Source organism: Leptonychotes weddellii, chromosome 9 (genome assembly GCF_054177405.1).
Source record: "Leptonychotes weddellii isolate Sample4059 chromosome 9, ASM5417740v2, whole genome shotgun sequence".
Classification (NCBI taxonomy): Eukaryota; Metazoa; Chordata; class Mammalia; order Carnivora; family Phocidae; genus Leptonychotes; species Leptonychotes weddellii.
Window position 1 is genome coordinate 1,680,940 of NC_138377.1, and position 21,153 is coordinate 1,702,092.

The following is a 21,153-nucleotide window of genomic DNA, read 5'->3' on the forward strand; positions in this document are numbered from 1 at the left end:
CGGCCAGGAGTAGGGAAAAGACACCTTCTCCTTTGTGCTTGCACCAGTCACTTCCCCTTTCCTGAGTTAAGATAGGAGGGTCAGGGGTCACCTACATGGAGCCCCCAACACAAGGGAAACCCTCTGAAAACAGGGTTGCATAGAGCCAAGGGATGATAGCCGGCGGGGCAGGCACTAGCCTTACCCCTCGTGATAGATGAGGAAACCATCCTCAAGAGGCCAGATGCTTCCAGAGGGAGCCAAAGGCCAGCCAAGAATTCCACCCCCAGCAGGAAATGAGCATCAGATGCTGGTTGGGAGTGTTCCTGGCCAGCTGCTGTCCCATTTGCCATCTCCCCAGGGGATGGGCAGGGGAGACCAGGCCAGTTCCACCTGGAAGAGAGGACAGCAGGCAGAAACTGACTGGCAACAGACCTCCCCAGGCCAGCCCAGAAGTCAAGGGTGCCGGCACCGGGCTGGGCCAGGAGCAGTGGCCAGCTCCTTGCAGGCAACCCGGGGCCTCAGAAGCCCAGGACCCATGTGCGCTGGCCTCCCTGCCCTCTGCTCAGACATGACAGCGGACCAGTTTTTTGAATTGTGATAAAATACATGGAACCAAATTTACCATATTGACCTTTTTAAGCATACAGTTCGGGGACATTTACATTATTATGCAACCACCCCCACCATCCATCTCCAGGACATTTCTCACCTTGCAAGAATGAGACCCCGGACTTATAACACTATTTCCCCTTTGCTTCTTCCCTGAGCCCCTGGCAATCACCGTTCTACTTTCTTTTCATAAATTTGACTATTCTAAGTAGCTCATAGAAGTGGAATCCTAACAGTATTATCCTTCTGTAACTGGCTTATTTCACTCAGCATAATGCCCCCAAGGTCCCTCCATGTTACAGCAGGTGTCCGATTTTCCTTCCTTTCTAATATTGAATAATATCTCATTGTTTATCAGTGGACGCTGGGGTTGCTGCCACCTCTTGGCTATTGTGAATAATGCTGCTTTGAACATGCGTGAGCAAATACCCAAGACCCTGCTTTCAATTCTGTGGGTAGACATCTGATTCCGTTGACCTCCGCAGGTGCCAAGCTCTGTCCTAAGTGCTTTGCGTGCATTAACTGATTTCGTCACACCACCTTAGGAAATGGGTACTCCTTAATTATTCCCTTTTCACAGATGAGGAAAACAGGTTCAGTCATGTGCCAGTGGGTATGGAGCTCGGGGTGCCATTAGTAAGCACTGCGCTATATTGCTTCTCCCCCAGTCTGAAATGCAGCTTGACATACTTAAGTCAGACTCAAGGAAAGGCTGCCAGAGCAGAGAGCTGAGATGCAAAAACGGGAGGTTTTATTGCCCTCCACTTCTTTTTCGTCTCTGAAAAAGAATATCCCCAATCTCTTTGGTCAATGACTTGTTTGGTCAATTACTTGAGTCTTCACCTTCAACCTGTGGGGCAGCAGGTGGGGCCAACTCCGTCCTGGCAGCCCAGCCGGGTTGGGTCAGAGAATAATACAGGGCAGTGTGTGTGTGTGTGTGTGTGTGTGTGTGTGTGTGACTGGTGGTCCTCCCTCTCCTCTGTCTCCCGGCTGCCTGAGAACCTTGCTGGAGAAAATCTCCCGGAAGAGGGGGACGCTGCAGGCAGAAGGAGAGTGCGGTTTGGTGCGGGGTGTCAGCGGGTGCAAAGGCCCGGGAGGGCATTGCATGGGAATGAAGGGGCTGTGGGTCACTGGGCCTGGCTACCCTGGGAGCACCTGGCCAGGGTGCCTTGATCACAAGGGGAGGGCTCCCCAGGACTGGGAAATGAGGGCATTCCAGGATATCACGGAGCCCTTCCCCCATGGCCAGGCCCACTTCCCTCTGAGAGATGACTTGCACTTCCCCCCACCTCCACCCCAGCCCCACAGCTTCCTTTACTTCCCAGGCCAGCCATCACCTGACCCAGGATCCCTCCTAGGGCCTCTTGTTTCCAGGGATACCCCACTCACCAGCTGCACTGGGCAGAGCCATTGTACCCCCTGGTGACAGATGAAGAAACTGAGTCTCAGAGTGGTAAGCGGACACCAAGTTTGAGGCCTTGAGGCTGTGGTCCCTGCTACCACCCGGCCTTCCCCAAAAGGGGAAGTCACTTGCTCCGGGGTATTTGAAGCCACACCGGACCTCAGCCGGGGTCTGCTGACCTCCCCAGGGACCACGGGATGCCCAGGGACAGCTGACCCGGAACCTCCCTCACAGGGCATCCCCACCCACCAGGGCGATCACCATACCAGGTGTTTACCAACAGAGAGTGCCCCTCCCTCCACCCATGGAGGAAGCCAGGTCATGTGGTCCTTTTTGTGTCTGGCAGATGGAGAAACTGAGGTGAGGGTAAGTGGCTTTTGCGCGAGTCCCAGGAGGCTGGCCCACCTCAAGTCGGGCGCCCTTGCCGGCGGAGGTGGAAGGTGGCCAAGTTCAGTTCCCACCTCTTCAGACCTGGATTTCCAGGAAAACAGCCGAGGAAACTTGCTCCCCATCAGGCCCCACCCAATGACAGAGGCAAGTCACGTGACAGGAGCACCCTGGGAATCCCAGCATTTCAGGGGCCTGGCCGGGCCAGGAGGGGAGCAAGGCTGCCCCCAAACCCTCAGGGCCTGGGTGTTGGGAACTCCTCCTCCGATAAGACAGAGAGGACACCCCGCAGCTCTGGGCTTCTGGACTTTGGAGAAGGAAGGCAGAATGGTGGGGGCTGAGGCATGAAGACCACCTGGCCCCTGGGGAGCTCCATTACCGACATCTGCATTTTTAGACACGTGGCTCCATCCCTCAGGCCTCAGTCTTCCCTCTTGGAAATGGAGGTGACACGTGCTTGGGAGGTTGCCAGGAAAGGGTTAGAGGAGATGGTGCACGTAAATAACAATAATGCCGACTGCAGGCCAGGCCCTCAGCCAGCACCACATTTGCATTTTCTCATGGAATGCTCCCCATTTTACACCTGGAGATAGAGCCCAGAGAGGCGGAGTAACTTGCCCAAAGTCACACAGCTAGGAAGGTGCAGAGCTGGGGTCCCAGCCCAGAGGTGTCTGGACCCAGAAGCTGATTCTTTTTTTTTTTTTTTTTTAAAGATTTTATTTACTTATTTGAGACAGAGAGAATGAGAGAGAGAGAGCACATGAGAGGGGGGAGGGTCAGAGGGAGAAGCAGACTCCCTGCCGAGCAGGGAGCCCGATGCGGGACTCGATCCCGGGACTCCAGGATCATGACCTGAGCCGAAGGCAGTCGCTTAACCAACTGAGCCACCCAGGCGCCCCAGAAGCTGATTCTTAACCCCTGCACCGAATCCACGGGAAGGAGGAAAGCCATGAATCAGCGAGCACAGCCAGGCACACACGGTGGGTGCCCCAGAAATGGCAGGACTTCTCACGACCTTCCTCTTCTCCAAGATCCTGAGATTTCATTATTTGAGGATTCTGTCAATGTAAGAGCATTAGGTTCTTTATCATTTGCTTTTACAGCAGCGCTCAAGAGGGGCTGCCCCATTCCCCCAACCCAGGTGCCTCAGCAGCACCTGACACTTCATTATTCACGAACATTCCTTGGATGAGCATTGCTTCTTATCCTGTGAGGAGGCCTGGTTGCTTCTGGGGAAGGACACGAGGGATGGAAATAGGAGACATCTCCCCGTATAACTTTTTTGTACTTTTTAAATTCTGAGCTATGTGATGGTGTTGCTATCCAAAACATGATGAGAGTTAAACACTGAAAACATCTGGGGCGCCTGGGTGGCTCAGTCGGTTGGGCGGCTGCCTTCGGCTCAGGTCATGATCCCAGGGTCCTGGGATCAGCCCTCTATCTGGCTCCCTGCTCGGCGGGAAGCCTGCTTCTCCCTCTCCCGCTCCCCCTGCTTGTGTTCCCTCTCTCGCTGTGTCTCTCTGTCAAATAAATAAATAAAAATCTTAAAAAAAAAAAACACAAAAACTGTGGTCCTGGGGCGCCTGGGTGCCTCAGTTGTTAAGCATCTGCCTTTGGCTCAGGTCATGATCCCAGAGTCCTGGGATCGAGCCCCACATCGGGCTCCCTGCTCCGGGGGAAGCCTGCTTCTCCCTCTCCCACTCCCCCTGCTTGTGTTCCCTCTCTCACTGTGTGTCTCTCTGTCAAATAAATAAAATCTTAAAAAAAAAAAAAACAACAACACTGGAAACATCTAACAAATACCTTTTAAAGGCCACCAAGAGGTGGGGATGTATGCGTGCAGACACAGTACGGGAATCCTGCGAAGAGGAAAGTCTTTGCAATGACTAGTCCAGGCCCCATAGGTCCCAGGAGAGAAGCAGACCCAGGGGTGGGTTTGACTTGTCTGGGGTTCGTCCCTTCCAACCATTTCACCAGAGGAGGGGGCCCAGGGAGGCTGGGCTGAGACCCTGGCAGCACTCACCCGTGGGAGCTCCTGGCCCCCGGCACATCTCCCCTGCAAGGAGGGCCTGCACCGCCACCGGGGGCAGGGGGCTGATTCCCCCAGAGCCAGGGCTCTGCGAGGCTGGCCCTTGTCAGCAGCATCCTGGTCTCCCCAGACCTGCGCACAGGCCCACTGCCCAGAGCTCCACGAGGAGAAGGGCCCCTCCGGCCTGCTGAATTCCCAGAGGGACCTCATGGTAGCAAAGGAAGGAAGTGACGATGGGATGGGGGCTGACCCTGGGAATGCTGCAGCCTCCTCCTCTCCCCTCCCCTGCAGTGGTGGGGGCCTGCAAGGACCGCATCCTGGCCGATGAGGATGCTGACCGCATGAGGTGTGGGGCCAGGAAGGAAGGGGCTGGGGTCACCAGGCAAACAAGGAAGAGGGAGAGACTATGCAGGCACGGAGACGACATGCTGACGCGACGCTTCCAGGACCTGTGGATGCTCTCATCTACCCCGTGCCTCAGAGGAGACGGAGCCTCTGAGTGGAAATGGTCATCGGCAAGAGGAGGGCAGGGCCGAGACCTGAACACACTCCTCCCGCCTGGTGTGGCCCCGTGGGTGTGTACACACAACACGCTTGAGGGGAGCTGGGCCTGAGCGCCAGGGGACCAGCAGGGAGAGGTACCCAGAGAAGGCACAAGGCCCAGGCTGAGCTAGGGGTAGGGGCACTCAGATCCCCTCCCGACACCCCAGGATTGTCTTTGGCCTGGCAGAGGACTGGCAGGCTGTGGTACCCATCGTGTCCTTGGACCTGAGCCCTCTGCCCTGGGCAGGATGCCCCTCTGCACTTTCTCACTGCCCTCCCCAGGCTGGGCTGGGGTCCCAAAAACTGCTAGAGGGGGCCTTGTTTGTCCCACAGGCTCGGGGCCAGAGACCAGAAGCAACCCCCGATCCATGAAGGAGCCCCAGGAAGTGTGGCACTGAAGGAAGCCAAGCTGAGCTGGAGGAGAAAGAGCAGGGAGCTATGCCAGAGAAAGAGTGGCCAGGCAGAGATGACACCAGGGATCAGCTGGTAGGGCCCAGGACCCAAGTTCTGGGGGCAAATAGGATGTCTTGCTCCAGAATGCAGGGGAATACAGACACTGGGCATGGCTCCTCCATCCCCAGGCACTGCAGGAACACACATGCACACGGGCTTCCTTATCAGCCAGACAACCTGGCCCACAAGTCCGGAAGCTGCCCTCTGAGCGCCGGCCCCTCCCCCATGCTTGGCCTGGACAACAGGATGGCCAAGGAAATACGCTAGACTCTCGGCAAGGCCTCCTAGGACCTGGTGGGCAGGGAGAACGGGAGGGTCTCGGGCAGAATGGTCAATGGCCAAACACCGGCTCCCTTGGTCTGGTCCTCCTCTGGGCCCCAGCCTTCCTGACTCCACCTTCGTAGGAGCTGCTATCCAGCTTTCTGCTCATCCCAACTTAATCTCGGGAAGCCAGCCCCAGTGTCCAGACACTGCTAGGCTCACAGGAACACACACGACGCACACATACCCGCTTGGGCATGAAGGTTCCAGCCAGGAAAACCTGACTTCCTGTCTCCAGGCCCAGACGCGCTCAGGAAGATGGCCCGGGTCTCAGCCTGAACCCTTTCCACTGAGGCAGGAAGCTCCTGTCAGAGAGCAGCTCCTCAGCTTCAGTGCCTCTTCCCAGCCTCCTCCCGGGCACCTGCCCCACTCACCGACCTCACAGACCTCAGGCTTCGCTACCACTCAGAGCACCCCCACTCCTGCCCAGAACCGCTTAGCTTCTGTTTGCAGACTATGGTCTGGCCGGGCCCCGGGCACACGGGGTGACAGGAGGGCCAGGGTTCTGGCTTTCAGGCTGGCTTATACTTCAGCCTCCCCAGCCCGGGGGGCACAGACAGCACCCCCATTTCATGGCTAGGGAAAACAGAGGCACAGGGAAGTAAAGGAATTTGCCTGCTGTCTCATGGCTGGGACTGAACCCCTCCCTACCTCTCCAACCTGTCTTGGAAACCCAGCGCCGGGACCCTCAGCCTCCAGCCAAGGGGCTCAGGCAGGGCCAGGCCTGTTAGGGTCAGGGCCAGGGGCTGCAGGAGGAGGCTTCCACGAGGCGACTGGGGCTCCAACATGGGGTATGGGCTCCTAGGGAGAACCTGGACAGGATCTGATCCAGCCCTCCTACAGCCCACCCCAGCCAGGCGGTGCCCCTCCAACACCTCCCTTCCCCCTGGCTCTGAGGGTCTCAGGCTACCTGTGCTGGGGCCTGGTGTGCAGCAACCTCCACCCTCTGTGGGCCTCAGTTTCCCCACAGAGGAAAGACACGACAACTGCTTGTCATCAGCAGCGCCGGAACAGCCCCCCCCCCCACCGCCCGCCCCGACCTGGAGCCTGCAAACTGAACCGCAGCCTCTCCTCATCCTCATTCCTGCCCCACCCCACTGGGTTCCCCGCTTAGGGAGGTCTGGACACCCCCTCAGCCTCCTTCCTGCCCCACCCCTGACCCCCAGCCCCCAGGTATTCGTGGAGGGGGCTGCCCCTGGTACCTGCTTCCACTCCCTTCAGGACCCCGACAACACTCAGATCTGGCTGTGTTCTCCAGCCTTGGCATAGGGGCCGTGGCAGACCTGCCCGGGCACTGCCCCTCGCTGTCTGTGGTGTGGGGAGGTGGGCCCGGGGGAGGCAGGAGAGTCCTATCCCCCACCTGCCTGGGCCTGCAGTCTGTTAGAACCCTCGCCCTGTGCTCAGGAGACTCAACATCCCTGGGTTCTTAGAACCTTGGCCCACCTGCAGTCACTTGCCTCCTACCACTGCCGGGGTCAAGGTCAGGCTCAGAGAGCCGCTGGTCTGCTGCAGAAGGGCGGTGGGAAGGCACCCACGGCTGCCCGTCTCAGTGTCTCCCCCCACCATCTCAGCGCTCAGCCTCCCTGGCAAGCTGGAGGCTGCTCATGCAAATGAGTTTCCTTGTAGCCTTGCCAGGAGGCTGGAGTCAAATTCCAGTGCCAGCCTTCTGGGAGCGAAGGGGGGGCAGGGGGGGGGGGGACAGGTGCACACTGGGGCAATCTCCTTGCAGCTCCGCCTGCAGAGCTGAGGCCAGCAGGATCAGCACCCTCCCCACATACTCCTTGGGTGACACTTGCCCTGCTAGAAAGTCCCTCTTACATCTAACCCAAACACTTCAAGCTGCAGAACATGCCTTGGCCTTTTCTTGTCTCCCAGGAGACAAGACCAGGAGCCCAGGCCTGTTTAGAACACGACAGAACAGTGCCCACCCCTGCTGAGTGAGGCTCACTTGGCCCATGAGGCCAGTGGACCCAGGATCCCAGGGTTAAAGGCTGTTTAATCCGCACAGCCATAGGCACGGGCTTTCCCAGCTCTGGACCTGCCTCAGTCTCCCCATTTGTACAATGGGCAGGAAAGGTCCATCAACCAAATGGAGTCATCACAGAACTTTCCATCCTGACCCCTCACTACATGGGGACCCATACCTCCTGCTCCTGGCCAACTCGGACCCACCCCCTCTTTAGGGAGGCACATTTTAATTCACCTTTATTTTAAAAATAAATACTCTGGTCTTCACATTCACACTGGGGGTGGTGCTGGACAGTTAGGCAGGGAGGCAGGGGGTGGGCTGTACCGAAGGGAACCTCTGCCACCCCAAGCACTCCCCCACACATGCCTGAAATGCCTCTCTTCTTGCCGTGCCTTCTGGTAAGCAGCCGCGCAGGGCTGAGGATGAGGATTCCTTATGATGGGCTTCAAGGTTGGGAGTGGGGCTGAGCGTGCCTCCCTGGGCTCCAAGCTTGGGGCTTAGACCTTTTAGCTGATGCAGCCCCCCACCTGAGCCCGCCCCCTGTCAGACCCAGGAGCATTAGATGCAGGTGATCAGCAGGTCCATGGAGGTAGGCACCTCGATCTCTTCGAAGAGCACGTGTCCCCCAGCAGCCCCGGAGCCGCCCGCCTCGGCCGCAGCCCTCAGCAGGTACTGGGCATGTTGCAGGAGCCGCTGGTTCCGCCGGCGGCCCAGTCTGCGCAGAGCCAGAATGGCCAGCACATGGTCCCGCCTGCAAAGACACGCCCCGGTCACCGTAGGCCCAACATCTCCATCGGCAGTCCCAACCTTAAGTGAGGGGAACCTTAAGTACAGGGGCACCTGGCATTCCTGGGGCCTGGACCGAGAAAGGCCAAGAATGACCAAGGCCGGTGTGGGGGGGGCGGGCAGTGCCCCTGGACAGGGTGGCTGGGGCTCCAAGGGTGTGGAGCTGGGTGGGGAGGAGGAGGGGCATGCCCATCAGGCAAAACAGTCTAAGCTGAGCTTCAAGAAACAGTGGAGGAGTGAGCGAGGGAGTGATACGGCTTCAAGGAGAGCCGGTCCAGGCCAGGAGATGTCCCAGGCCTCTTCCTGAGACCACTGTGCAGGGAGCCACACGGACATGCAGCAGGGAGAGAGGCACTGCGGGAGCCCTGGCCCAGCAGCATATGGACGGAGTCCCTCCTCCTGCCCCCCAGAGGGCAGAGCCGGCTGAGTGTAGGGGAACCCCAGGGACCAGGGCGGAAACCCCTGAGCTGTGAGGGGTAGTCATTTCCAGCCAAAGGCAGAGACAGTCCCGGCTGGGGAAAAGGGCTTTGCCCGGGGCTCTCTGTGGCCTCTCCATCCTGGAATCTCCAAGGCTAGGGAGAGATTCGGGCTGGAATTTCCACAGGATCGATGACTCACCATTCCCCCCAACACACGCCCGGGGATCAAAGCCTCCTTCCTCCTGGCTGGTGTCAGGAGTCGGGCTCCCAACAGGGCTTTCTCGCAGAGAGGGCTGCCCCTCCCCTTCAGACTCGCGGATGCGGGTACTTGTCTCCACGCCTGATGACCAGGAAGGGGCCCGGACCCCGACCCCCATCCCAGGCTCTAGGGTCCTCCCCACCCCACGGCACTGAAGGAGAATGGCCAAGAATAGCTTCTGAAGGAGGGGCAGCCCCCGCTCCTCCGCCCCACCCCCACCCCGGCCTGAAGGTCAGGGGCCACCGTCCCCAGGTCCCCACGCACATGCACATAGTAGCCCGCGGCGGGGGGGGGGGTGCCCACCCCACCTGCACCGTGGCTCCCCTCCCCACTGGAACAAGCTGTGCCTCCCTGTGGCTCCTCACCTGCCCACCTAGAACCACAGGGACCCTCTGAAGGGTCCCTGCCCGCCCCCCGCCCCCGGGCCTGGCGGTGCTCTGTCCTCGGCGCCCAGTGAGGGAGCAGGTGGGTAACGGACCTGATGTCAGGGTAGCTCCCGATGAGTGTCTCCAGGTGCCTCCGGATGTCGTCTTTGTAAGTCTCGCCCAGGATGTCAGCTACACACGGGATAGCCTGGTCCAGCCACGTGGCCTCAGAGCCCTGTGGAGACACGGAGACAGTGCCAGACCGGCCACCTGCCCGGGGAGCCTCCTTGCCATCCATGCCCGCAACCCCTCCACAGGGCACAGCAAGCCCGCCCCCTGCAGCCACCACCGTGTCCCCGCTGTGACTGGGGACTCGGGCCTGGTGCTGTGGACTCAGCCACGGAGCAATATTCGTCTTCCCCTCCCACGATACAGTGCAGAGACGTCTTCCCATCTCTGCTCAGATGGGTAAACTGAGGCCCTGGCCCGGAAGTACTGCCCGGAATCCTACAGCCTGTGGGGGACCAACGGCCCAGATAAGGGGTGTGTGTGTATGAAGTGCCTCAGCTCCAACGGCTGGGTCAGGGGTGCTGGAAAAGCCTCCCACAGGCCCCGCCCCTTCCCTACTCACCCCCCCAACTGTATGCAAATATATGGAGATGACCTCCACCTGGCCCCGCCCCAGCCATGCCAGAACCCCCAATCCCTCTCCTGGTTGATGGAGAGTGGGGAGAGCCACTTCTGCCAAAGCCCACCCCGCGGGGGCTCTTGCGGAGGCCACTAAAATGGGAATGGGGGTGCCAGTGGAGGGTCCACAGGCCAGAGGCCCTAGAGGAGGCAAGCACTTGGGGCCGTCAGCTGATGCTCCTACCAAGCCCTGGAAGGTATCGCCAATGGCCTGGCTGTCGAGGCCCATCTTCTGGGAGCCAGTCATGCGCTCCTCACCCCGGAACCGCTCACGCGGGCTCAGCACCTGGGCCAGGTACTCACGGACCACGTACCGATGCACCTCCTGCAGAGTCTCCTGGGCGGGCCAGGGAGCAGGGTCAGGGTCAGTCAGAGCTAACAGCCCCAGCCCAGGGTGCGTCCCCTCCAGAGCCCTTGCCTTGAGATACCTGCGCCCGCAGTGGGGCCACGTGCTCCAAATGGCGGGCAAAGGCCACCACCTTGTCCATGATCGGCTGCAGCACGTCCTGTGTCAGCCAGGCCTTGGTGCACAGGACCCTGAAAAGCGGCTGGGAGCAGAGGGGGACAGGAGTCTTCCAACCGTATCCTCCTCCTCCCCAGACCCTCCCCTCAGAGCCCAGTGCCTGGCTCCTCATGGGGCGTTTCAGGCCAAAGGACAACCTGTTCCTGGGAAGAAACTCTGGAGGGGCTATCTGACTCCTTTCTAAAGTCACCCTCGTAACATTTCCTCTCTCGGCCACGAATGTCACTAGGCCTTTGGCAGGAATGCCTCCTCCAGGCCCTGAGCTCCAATGGACAGGGTTTGAGTTTGAGCCTCTGGGCAGGCCTTGCTGAGGGGAACCTGGGGAGGCCTTGATGGGCTGGGTGAGGGGTCTGGTTCCTTGACCCACCTTCTCTGAGAGGCGGAGACTGAAGTAAGTAGGTGTCTCCTGACCTCACTGCTCAGCTCAGGTCCCTTGCCCGCCCCACAATGTACCACCCCTGAAGCTGCCCCGGGGGTACGTGAATGCTACGAACTGGCCCCCCGGGCTCCAGGGCACAGGTAGCACCTGCTGGGTGTGGAAAGTGGGGAGGGAAGTCGCACTCACTTGCACATCACACTGCAGGCCCTGGAGCAGCCGCTTCTGGAAGGTACAGGTGGCAGCCACTAGAGGTTTCTCCAGTTCTTCAAAGGTTCCTGGGAACCTGGTCAGAAGATGGGTCCTGGGGAGGGGCCAGGACAGGGGAGGAAGTGGGCAAGGAGGAGCAGGCTGTGGAACGAGTTCTGGCATACAGCCATGGAGGCTAGGTGCCACACCAACTCCAGTCACTTAGACTAGAATGTGAAGGGCAGCCCCTAGGGCTGCACGGGGTAGTAACCCTGAAGGCAAAATGATCCCTCTAAGGCACTGAGTCCCCATGCAGCCCTCGGGAGCAGGTGCTCCGATCTCCGTTTCACAGATGACAAAAGGAGGCACAGAGAGGGAAGTGACTTATCTCGAGGCACACAGCGAGCAGGTGGCCGAGCTGGGATGGGAGCCCAGCCGGGGTGACTCAAAGTCCACGCCCATAGCTGCTGGTGCCTCCACATGTGGGAACACTGAAGCTGGTCTTGGTGTTGAAAGCATAGAAGGGGGGCTGCTGCTGCCAGCAGAAAGCGGGGGCTCTGCTTTTGGGGCCAAGGGACCCAGGTGCCACCCCCAGGGTAGAGGGGAGGGGGGACGGAGGGTCAGGGAGGGCTTCCCGGAGAAGGGAGTGTCCCTGAAAAGGAAGATGGCTAACTTGGATGAAGGGAGGAAAGAAAGGAGCCCAAGGTGGCGTGGGACACACTGGGCAGGCAACGGCCATGACTGGGGTGGCTGGAACTTAGCCTCGGCTCAGCGTTGAAACTCCCTGCGTCCCTTCCAGGGCCCCAGCTCTGCAGGGCGGAGGGAGGACCTCACAGCGGGGGCGGGAGCGGAGAGGGGGGCCATCCATGGAGGCCTTCTGGGAAGTCCCCCAAGGCGGCCGCCGGCGCCAGATTCTTCTCCCCTGCGCTGGCCGCCAGGAGCTTACTCTACCCCGCTCCCCGAGCTCGCGCGCCCCCTGCTGGCCGTTCCGGGCACCTCCCCTGCGGAGGAGCGGGGAGACCCACCTGAGCTCCTCGCAGGCGTTGATATTGGCGCCCAGATGAGGCTCGTTCACTGCCTTCGACTCTAGAAAAGCCTTTTCAAACCTGGGGGTGAAGTATGCAGAGGGCATAGGGACCCTTACTGGAGGCGCTATGACCCAGGGTCCGCCCTCCCCTCAGGTCCCCACCCAGACCCCCAGCCTTATAACGAGGCCCCTTCCTCTCCCCTGTCCCGGGATCTCAGACTTTGAGCAAGCAGGTTGGGCCCTCCCCCAGGGACGACAGCCGTCCAACCCTGGCCACTCCACCCACCCATCCTGGTGGGGAGGATGTGCCCGCACCTGGGCAAGAAGAGGCTGAGCGCCCGCGTGCAGATGCACAGGGTGGTGGCCTCCAGTTCCGCAGAGATGGCACCAGCCGCCTTCACGTGCTCTGCCACGAGCTGCAAGAGATGCCGCCCGCTGAACCCACATCAGAGCCCAGATCCCGACGCCCCCTGTCCCCCACCTGTGGCCCAGCGACGTCTCCCCATCTCGGCTACAGCTTCCAGAAGCTCTTCCCGACTCCCCACATCCACCGGCCACTGGCTAAGCTGGGCGCTATGCCCCGGGGCTCCCAAGCTGGCAGGAGACCCGGGGTCCCTGATTCCGCCCCAGGTGGGTCCTCAGGCTCTCGGCTACTGGGGAAGGGAGTTTGGGACTGGGTTGTATAGTTCTGGGTGTCCTCACCTCAAGGGGGACCAAACACCACCAGGGGCCCAAATATACATCCCTCCTCCTGAGGCTCACCATGTGGACATCAACGGATAGCGGTGTGTGGTAGAGGCCCTGTAGCACATCGGGGGCCTTAGCGTCCGCCCAACGACTCTGTTCTAGCTGCAGGATGCTATCGAAGCAGCTCGTGATCTTGGTCTGTGACAGGTGGGGAGAGGGGCACAGTGAGACCCTCCCAAGAAGGAGGTCCCAGTTCCCCTACCTCCAGCACTCTGTCGTGTGCCCTTGGAGAAAAGGACCACCCTGCCAGGGCATAGGCCCATGCCAAAGGCCACAGGGTGAGAAGTGGCTCTGGCCTGAGCCAGGGCCACCGACCCAGGGTGATTCTGGGTGCCACACCTCCCCACAGTGAGGGAGCCACGTTCAACCTGGCTCGTGCCCCTCAGGCCTGGCCCTGCCCCGGCCTCACCTCTAGGAAGCTGGTGTAGTCACTCTGCAGGCGGGCCCACAAGGCAGGTGCCAGGAGTGGGGGTAGTGGCTCTGTGGACAGAGTCAGGTCCGGGGCACCCAGGAAGTCAGGACTGGAAGGCAGGGGAGGGGCTGAGGGCCTAGCGGCTGTCCCAGTTTCCCCCTGGCCAAAGCCTGACACCATCACCAAGCACCACACAGCTCAGGGATCTGCCACTCTCCAGCCCACGCCAGGGAGGTCCAGAGAGTGATGGGCACCTGCCTGAGGCCACACAGCCAATTCATGAACCCAGGAGTGTTTAGTCACCCTCTTCCCACCTGCTCTCTGGCCTTCAGAGCCGAGGAGTGCTCAGCAGCAAAGGCAATCCACCCCATCACACCGCGCAGAGCTGGGGGTGGGAGCTGATAACAGGCTGGGCCCTGTACCTAGGTGCCCGTCCAAAGGGAAGAGTGGCGGTGAGATCCAACCCATGCCCAGCATCTGTGATCCGCAGCCGTGTCCTGCCTGGAGGGCTGCCCTTTTGTAAATGCACACAGGTGCCCTGTGGACTAGCATGAGCCCTCTACCTGGACTCCCTTCAGATGCTTTCCTGCTTTCAGGAACAGGTGCATGGGTGGCCCCTTAAGAAAATCCTGACGGGAGAGTACCATGGCCCAGAGCAGGAAGAAAAGGATGTCCAAGTCCCAGGGATCTCGGACGCCCAACCACCAGCCTCTCCCAGGGAGGAAAGAGAGAAGAAAAGTGCCCCATGCTCCTCAGAGCCGGGGGCGGGGGGGCTCCCAAAGGTCTCCGGGCGGGCAGTGCCAGCCCCTCCGCCCCCCCCCCCCCGCGGCGCTCTGGCTGGGGCCTCACCTGCCGTAGACATTGGCCGCCCAGTCCAGCAGGACATAGAGCTGCTCGCAGCCCCGGGCGTCCTGCGCGAGCTCCTGCAGGCGCTGGGCCACCGCGCCGTGGAAGGCGCGCAGGTAGGCTTCCCACGCCGGGAGGCCGGCGGCCGAGTAAGCCGGCTGCACCTCCCGCCGCACCTTGTGCAGGTCGCTGCGAACCAAGTGGCCGAGCTCGGCCAGAAGCTGGGCGAGGCCCGATGCGCCCTCGGCCTCGGCTGCCCCCCGAGCCTCCCCGGCGCCCGCCTGCCGCACGCGCTCCTGCGCGCTGCGCCTCACCGCGTCCTCCCAGTGCTGGCGCCAGCGGCGCGGGGTGAGCAGGAAGTCGCCGTCGGCGGGGGGCACCGGGTGCGCCGCCTCCTCCGCGCGCACCACGCGGGCCAGCTCGCCCAGCGCCGCCGCGTCCACGCCGTCGGGGCCCAGCGTCTCGCGCACGATGGCGCCGATCTCGGCCGCCAGCCCGTCGTAGTGCAGGCACACGTCCATGGCGCGCCGCGCGAAGCCGGTGGGGTCCTCCTCGAAGGTGTGCGAGGCCTTCTCGGCCACGAGCCGCACCTCCAGCTGCCGCAGCTGTTCGAAGGCCGGCAGCAGCCGCCGCTCGGTGATGAGGTCGGCCACAGATTTGCCTTTTGCAAGGACAGGCGAGGAAAGCGGCAGTGAGGGGTACCGCCTCAGCATCCTTGGGGCCCAGCTCCGGTGTGTCCCGCCCTGGCAGCCCCCACGCGCACATGGCTGCCAGGCGCCCTCTGGGACCCTGGGACCTGAGAGGGCCAGGGCCTTGTCCAGCCCTCGGGTTTGGCCAGGAGCCAGGCTCTGGAAGGCTGTGGAGAGGTGAGGGTTCTGGGGTCCTGCAGGGGTGGGTTCAAATCCCATTTCTCCACTCCCTGGCTGTGAGACGTGAGGCAAGTCACTCAACCTCTCTTGAGTCTCACTTGGCTCACTCTCAGCTCTCTGAGCTGCGCAGTGGATGCTCCCCTGGTTGAAATGCTGGGGGAATGTAAAATGCAATCGTGCAGGGCAGTGTTTGGGGGAGCTGGGGAGGACAGCCTGTCAGGAAGCCTGGACCCTGATGCTCACCCTCTGGCCTCAGTTTCCCCGCATGCCCAGTATTGTTTGTGAAGCTCTCACCTGCCTCAGGTTCCAGCTCCTCACGCCCCACCCCAGCAGAGGACTGCCGGCGACCACCATCCATGACCCTGGAGGGCACCTCTGGGCCTTGGGTCATCACCCCTGGCACAGCAGTGGCCTGGGGCTGGTGGGCAGGGGAGCCATCATCCTGGGCACGCCGTAAAGACCGGAACAGGAAGCGGGAGCTGCGTTGGAACAGGCCCACGTCCTCCCCGGGGGCCTGGCCTGAGGCCTGCTGGCTTGTTCGGGAGAAGGCCCGCCGAAGGGTGCCCAGGCCGGGCCAACTGTCCTCACGGTGGGTGCTGGGTGTGCCTTCACTGCTTGCCCGCCAAGTTCCCCGCACTGGTGGGGTCTGCAGCTTCTTTGCAGCCCCCTCAGGGCTGTGCAGCTCCGGCCCGGAGGTCACTGTCCGTGGCAATGACATCTTGGTAGCAGGAAAGCTGGAGATGAAAAGGAGGCTCAGGAGGCCTGGGGTGAGGGAGGGGGGTGGCACCCAGCCCTGGGGAATGGGCCCAGAAACCGCTTGAGAACCCTGTGAGGCCTGACGGAGCCCAGTGGCTGGGCCTGGTCAGGCCAGCTTCTCCCAGGAGATGACCCCCAGGCTGGCACCAGGCAGCTCTCGAGGCCAGAGCCGTCTTCGTGCCAGGCTGCAGCTGGCACTGAGATGCAGACAGCTACCTCCTTCTGGAAAACTTCCGTGACACCACCTTCCCCAGGGTACCCCCAGGTGCCCAGGCTCCCTGGCTCTGCCAGGCCAGACCCTCCTGTCAGAGCTGGAGAGGAGAGTTGAACTTGCGGGAGAGTTGAACAGCCCAAGCCACAGCCCACAGCCCCCGGGGCTGGGCCCAGCAACCACAGCCAGGATTTCCTGGATGTTAGGTCCTGAGGCCTAAAATGACCACTCTCCCCACCCCCTAGCCTTCACTGCCCTCCCCGCTCACCAAAGCCCTCAGCTCACCCCCATTCAACCCATCAGGCCTAACTGCTTCTGCTGAAAGGGGAGCTCAGGGACCCCTGTGTAAGAGACTACCTCCTTCTCTGGGTAGCTCAGAACTGGAGGGAGGCGGGGTCAGGCCTGAGGTCTGTGGCCACCCCTGGATGCCCCTAAGGCTTATCTGCCTATCCGGGCTTGCAGCACTGTAGGGGGAGTGGTGGGAGGGGCCACAGGTCTATATTTAACCCGGGGCTGGGGGGCCCCCCGGGGCAGTACTCACCCATTGCGTCTCCTCCCCACCCAGCCCTGGTGTGCTCTGCCCCCCCCAGAGGGGGTGATGAGGGGGTCCCTAGGGCAGGAGGTGCAAAGCAGGGGCTGCCCCTGCCCACCTGGGCCTCAGGCCTTCCATAGGCTGTACCCGCACTCCCTTCCGGCACAGCCTGGCCCATGTTTGATTTTCTGGCTTTAGGTTAAGCTGAGGTGGGACCTCCTCAGCCTGAGGGGACCTCCCACCCACCCCTCTGTGAGGGTGTTATGGGTGGGGGGGCTGTCTTAGACCAGCAAGGTCTTACTTTAGCCTTGGAGAAGCTGGCCAAAAGGAAGGCTGGACTTACTGAAGTCACTGGCCAACCAGAGGCCAGAGCCCCCAGCCCATCCCCCGGCTCCCCCCACCCACAGGACAAAGGTCAGGCTATCACCTGACCCTTGGGTGACATCGGGCAGGAACACCTCTCCCCAGGTCCCCATTTGCCTTGGGGGGGATGACACTGGGATGGGCAGGGCCCAGACCCTCACCCACCCCCAAAGCCCTCCAGGGGTCAGACACGCAGGTGGTCAGCGGAGGCCTCCCTCCCTCTGCCCAGAGGCCACCTAACAGCTGGAGAGAGGCCCTGTTGAGGGAGAGGCAGGCCCAGGTGATTGATGGGTTCTTATCAGCCCTGCCCAGGCCACAGGTCATCGTCCTCTCCTGGGCACCGGGACTCGGGGACCCTGCCCTGATTTGACTGTTCCACACATGCAGGGAACATTGTCCCAAGAGCTTTCTGCCCTCCCCACCCCCAACTCCCCTCTCCCTGGGGCCCCTCAGTCACCAGCAGGGTCCGGGTGGCCTGTGCTCTGCCCAGATGTGCTTTGAGTGCCATCACCAGGGGCATGTGGGCAAGGGCTTGGCTGGGGAGAGTTCACACTTAGTAAGCACCTACTGTGTGCCCAGCCCAAGGCCTGGCGCACATCAGATCCCCCTAACAACAAAGTTGTAGGGTGTCACTTCATCTCATAGGTGAGCAAACAGGCTCTGAAAAGAGGCAGGGTCTTGCCTCCAGCCACACAGCTCAGGGTCAGGGAGCCTCGGCCAACCCAGGCCCGTGCGGCCCCAGGAGCAGAGGCCAGGTTCCCCCGAGTCTCCCAGCCCCAGTGAGCCAGGGCTGCTGCCCAAGGAACCCTTTCCCCTGGTCACTGGGCCCACGGTGGGGGCAGCGTCCAGATGCCAGGAGTGGGGCCGAGAGGCAGGTTCTGGGGGGAGGAAGGGCGGCTGGCAGTTTGGGTCTTATGTGAGGACACAAGCACACGGGTCCCCCCCACCCTCATCTGGAACTGGACCTGTCCTGAAGGCCCATCGAGGCCCCCGGCTGGTCTCTCTGCCCCCTCTGACCTTGCTCCCACAGTTTCCCAATCCATTATTGACCTTCCCACAGCACAAGTCAACGAGGTCACTCCCTTGTTTTAAACCATTCCGTGGCTCCCCAGAGCCTGGCACCCAAAGCCTTCCCATCCCCGAACTTCCTCCAACCTGACCTCTGGGCCTCCTTGACCTGCACCCATCCTGCCTCCCGGTGCCTCTCTGTCCCTCAAATGTCCAGCCTCCCAGCTTCCTCTCAGGCTGCTCCCTCTCCTAGCCTCCCCATCTTTGCTCTCCAAATCTGACCCAGATTTCAGGGCCCAGGGGTATGGGTGCCCCCACCTCCAAGGTGTCTTTGGGCTGTGCTGCCCCACTGTCCCTGTGGCAATGGGGCCTTCCTTACCGTCCCGGGAGCCTCTGTCTATCCGCCCCCTCCCCATCAGCCCAGAGCCAGCCTGGAGGAGGAGTGGACCATCAGGGTCAGGGTCACCCCTCTCCCAGGTTTGCCTGGCCAGGCACCACACCGGTATCTGTTGGACTCGGTGCCCTGCTGACTCTACCTTGGTCCCTGACCCGTACCTGCCTCCTCATACCTGTGAGGACTCTCTCTGGCTCTTTCTCTCCCTGGCCCTCTGGCCCCATTGCCCTGAACGTTCAGAGGCCCCGGCTCCTACGCGGGGGGCTCGGGACTGGTGTATGTTCTTGCCATTCTATTCAACATTTGAAAGATTAGTTAAGGCAATAAGACAAGAAAATAAGTGAGGTTTCAATATTGGGAAGGACCTGGTAAATCTGTCATTATTCGTGGGCAAGGTGATCATTTGCTTAGAAAAGAGTTTTCCTATATATTAGCAAAGCCTGTAGAAAAGGGCGCTTGAAAGGCTCCTCTTCTCAGAAGCGACAACAGAAAAGACTCCGGGACCCGCAGCGCCTGCAGGAGAAGCTGACCCCTCCATGGGTGGGCCCTCGAGGCCCTTCATCATCCACCCCTCCGTGCCCGCTCCCACCCACTCCCCCACCCTAACCAGCTCCCTTCCCTTCCACACCTCCACACAGGCTGTCCCAGCTCCCGCAAGCCTCAGCACCCAGCACCCAGCAGCCCTTCCCCCCCAGCGCCTCCCGCTGCGGACCTGGTCCCAGCCCTGGGCATAACTTCTCCCGTGGCTGAGGGACGGTGGCATGGTCCGGGGCCTCTGCCCCTTGGCCACGAGCCCCCCAGGGCAGGGAGTGGGCCTGACTCAGCACCCCAGCCAGGCCCGGCCAGTACATGGCAGGGACCCAAGGAAAACAGATAAGCAACCTAATGTGAGGGTAAGCCCTGGGGGGGGGGGGAATGTTGCCACTTTTGTGCGGAGGGGCCTCGTGTGTCTCCAACTCCGTGTGCCTCAGAGGCCTGCGAGCGGCTCTGGCCGTGCGTCCGTGTGTGTCTGTCTGGGCCCGCGTGCGTGTCTTTACGTCTGCACATCCGCGTTCTGCGTGTCTGTGTCTGCACACGGCGATTTGAGCTGGCACTCCGGCCTGGGCTCCGAGCTGAGGCCCTTGGCCCGGAAAGCCACTGGGCAGGCCGGGATCTGTCCTCAGTCCCCTGAGTCCCCGCCCACTGCCCACAGCATCCCTGCAGCTCTCCTGCTCCACCTGCACCAAACATACCTGCTGGGTGAGGAGAGCCCGGGGCCCCAGGCAAGACAGGGCGGCCAGGGGAAGCCAGCGGAGCCAGGGCCCCAGAGCTGGGCCTCGGTGGTGAGGCCGCTGGGGCAGTCACTCACTCTCACAACACTGTTGGAGAGTGAGTGACCAACAGCTGGGACTTCCCGGCCTGGTCTGCGCTGCCCTGGGCCCACCGGCCCCACCCCTTGCCCCACCCCCCCACTCCAACCCCGTAGTTTCACTTTCAGAAGTGCTCCCACCCCCTTTCCATTCCAGACACTATCACTCCAACCTTTGATTCCTAGCCATCCATGGCTCAGGCTTCAGGGAGCACGCGAGGGGAGGGGCAGCCCCTCACGGCTCAAGGCAGTGGGGGAGGGACCCTGCAGGGACTGCTGGACAGCCCCTTCTGGGGGCACACTGAGGCCAGAGGCCAGAGGCGCCGGCCTGCCGGGGTGCGCGGGGTGTGGGAGGGGGACACGAGCCCACAGCACCCCAGCCCGGAAGTAGCCCTCCCTCCAGGGCCTGTGTGCCAAGCTCATCCTGAGAGCCCCTGCCTGGCATCGAGAGCCAGGAGCGCAGAAACGTGGGCCACGGGGCACTGGGGGTGAGGGCGGTTCGGGGAGGATGTCACAGTGACAGCAAAGGGAGTATCAGAAGCCACAGGCCATTCCAGAGGGCTTCAGGAGCTGGCGTGGAAGGGGGCTAAAGGAGAGAAGGATTCCCCTCAGGAGTGAGGAGCGATGGCCTTCTGGGCAGGGGTCAGCGAGGCTGTGAGCACAGGCCTCCTCCTCCACAGTGGATCAGGCTGGAGATGATTTGTGGAGAGGGTCACCGAGACTTCCCAGAAGAGGCAGGCCACATGTCTTCATGGGGGGATTCCGCTGCTGGCATCCTTGGAAAAAACTTAGGGAAAATCCAAGGAGGACTGATCCAGGCCTGTCCCAAGCAGGCTGGAGCCACTGGGGCAGGGGGCAGAGGAGGGCAGGTGGAGACAAGCTCGTGCGTTAGTGTCCGAGGGCTCTGCCAGAACACAGTACCCCTGGCTGGGGGGCTTAAACAGCAGACATTTATTTTTTCAAAGTTCTGGAGGCTGGAAATCCGAGATCCAAGTGTCAGCAGAGCAGGCGTCTCCTGAGCCCTCTCTCTGGGCGGGTAGACGCTATCCTCTCCCCACATCCTCACACAGTCGTCCCTCTGTGCGTGTCTGTGCGTGTCTCCTGTTCTTATAAGGACACCAGTCATATAGGATTAGGACTCACCCTAATGGCCTCATTTTAACTTAGTCACTTTCTTAAAGGCCTTATCTCCAAATACAGTCACCTTCTGAGGTACTGTTGGGAGTTACAACTTCAACGTAAGAATTTTTTGAGGACAGGGGCGCCTGGGTGGCTCAGTCGTTAAGCGTCTGCCTTCAGCTCAGGTCATGATCCCAGGGTCCTGGGATCGAGCCCCGCATC

At 61.3% G+C, this 21,153-nt stretch overlaps 1 protein-coding gene across 1 annotated transcript; it reads right to left on the reverse strand.

Moving 5' to 3' along the window:
* Positions 1 to 7,914: 7,914 nt before the first annotated feature.
* Positions 7,915 to 19,848, reverse strand: EXOC3L4 (exocyst complex component 3 like 4). Its single transcript, XM_081829862.1, has 12 exons — positions 19,697 to 19,848; positions 15,495 to 15,934; positions 14,335 to 14,992; positions 13,483 to 13,594; positions 13,089 to 13,211; positions 12,642 to 12,742; positions 12,325 to 12,405; positions 11,300 to 11,414; positions 10,640 to 10,759; positions 10,396 to 10,548; positions 9,638 to 9,759; positions 7,915 to 8,446 (listed from the first exon to the last, which is right to left on the reverse strand). The coding sequence occupies exons 2-12, from the start codon at positions 15,916 to 15,918 to the stop codon at positions 8,254 to 8,256; spliced, it is 2,202 nt and encodes a 733-aa protein (XP_081685988.1). The 5' UTR covers positions 15,919 to 15,934; positions 19,697 to 19,848; the 3' UTR covers positions 7,915 to 8,253.
* Between the last annotated feature and the right edge of the window lie 1,305 nt (positions 19,849 to 21,153).

Coding starts and splice junctions, on each gene's coding strand:
- EXOC3L4 (XM_081829862.1), bottom strand. CDS start 15,918: ATGTCATTGCCACGGACAGTGACCTCCGGGCCGGAGCTGCACAGCCCT. Junction 11,415..12,324: donor AACGCCTGCGAGGAGCTCAG/GTGGGTCTCCCC, acceptor GCCCCTCCCCAG/GACCCATCTTCTGACCAGGT. Junction 9,760..10,395: donor GCGATACCTTCCAGGGCTTG/GTAGGAGCATCA, acceptor GTGTCTCCACAG/GGCTCTGAGGCCACGTGGCT.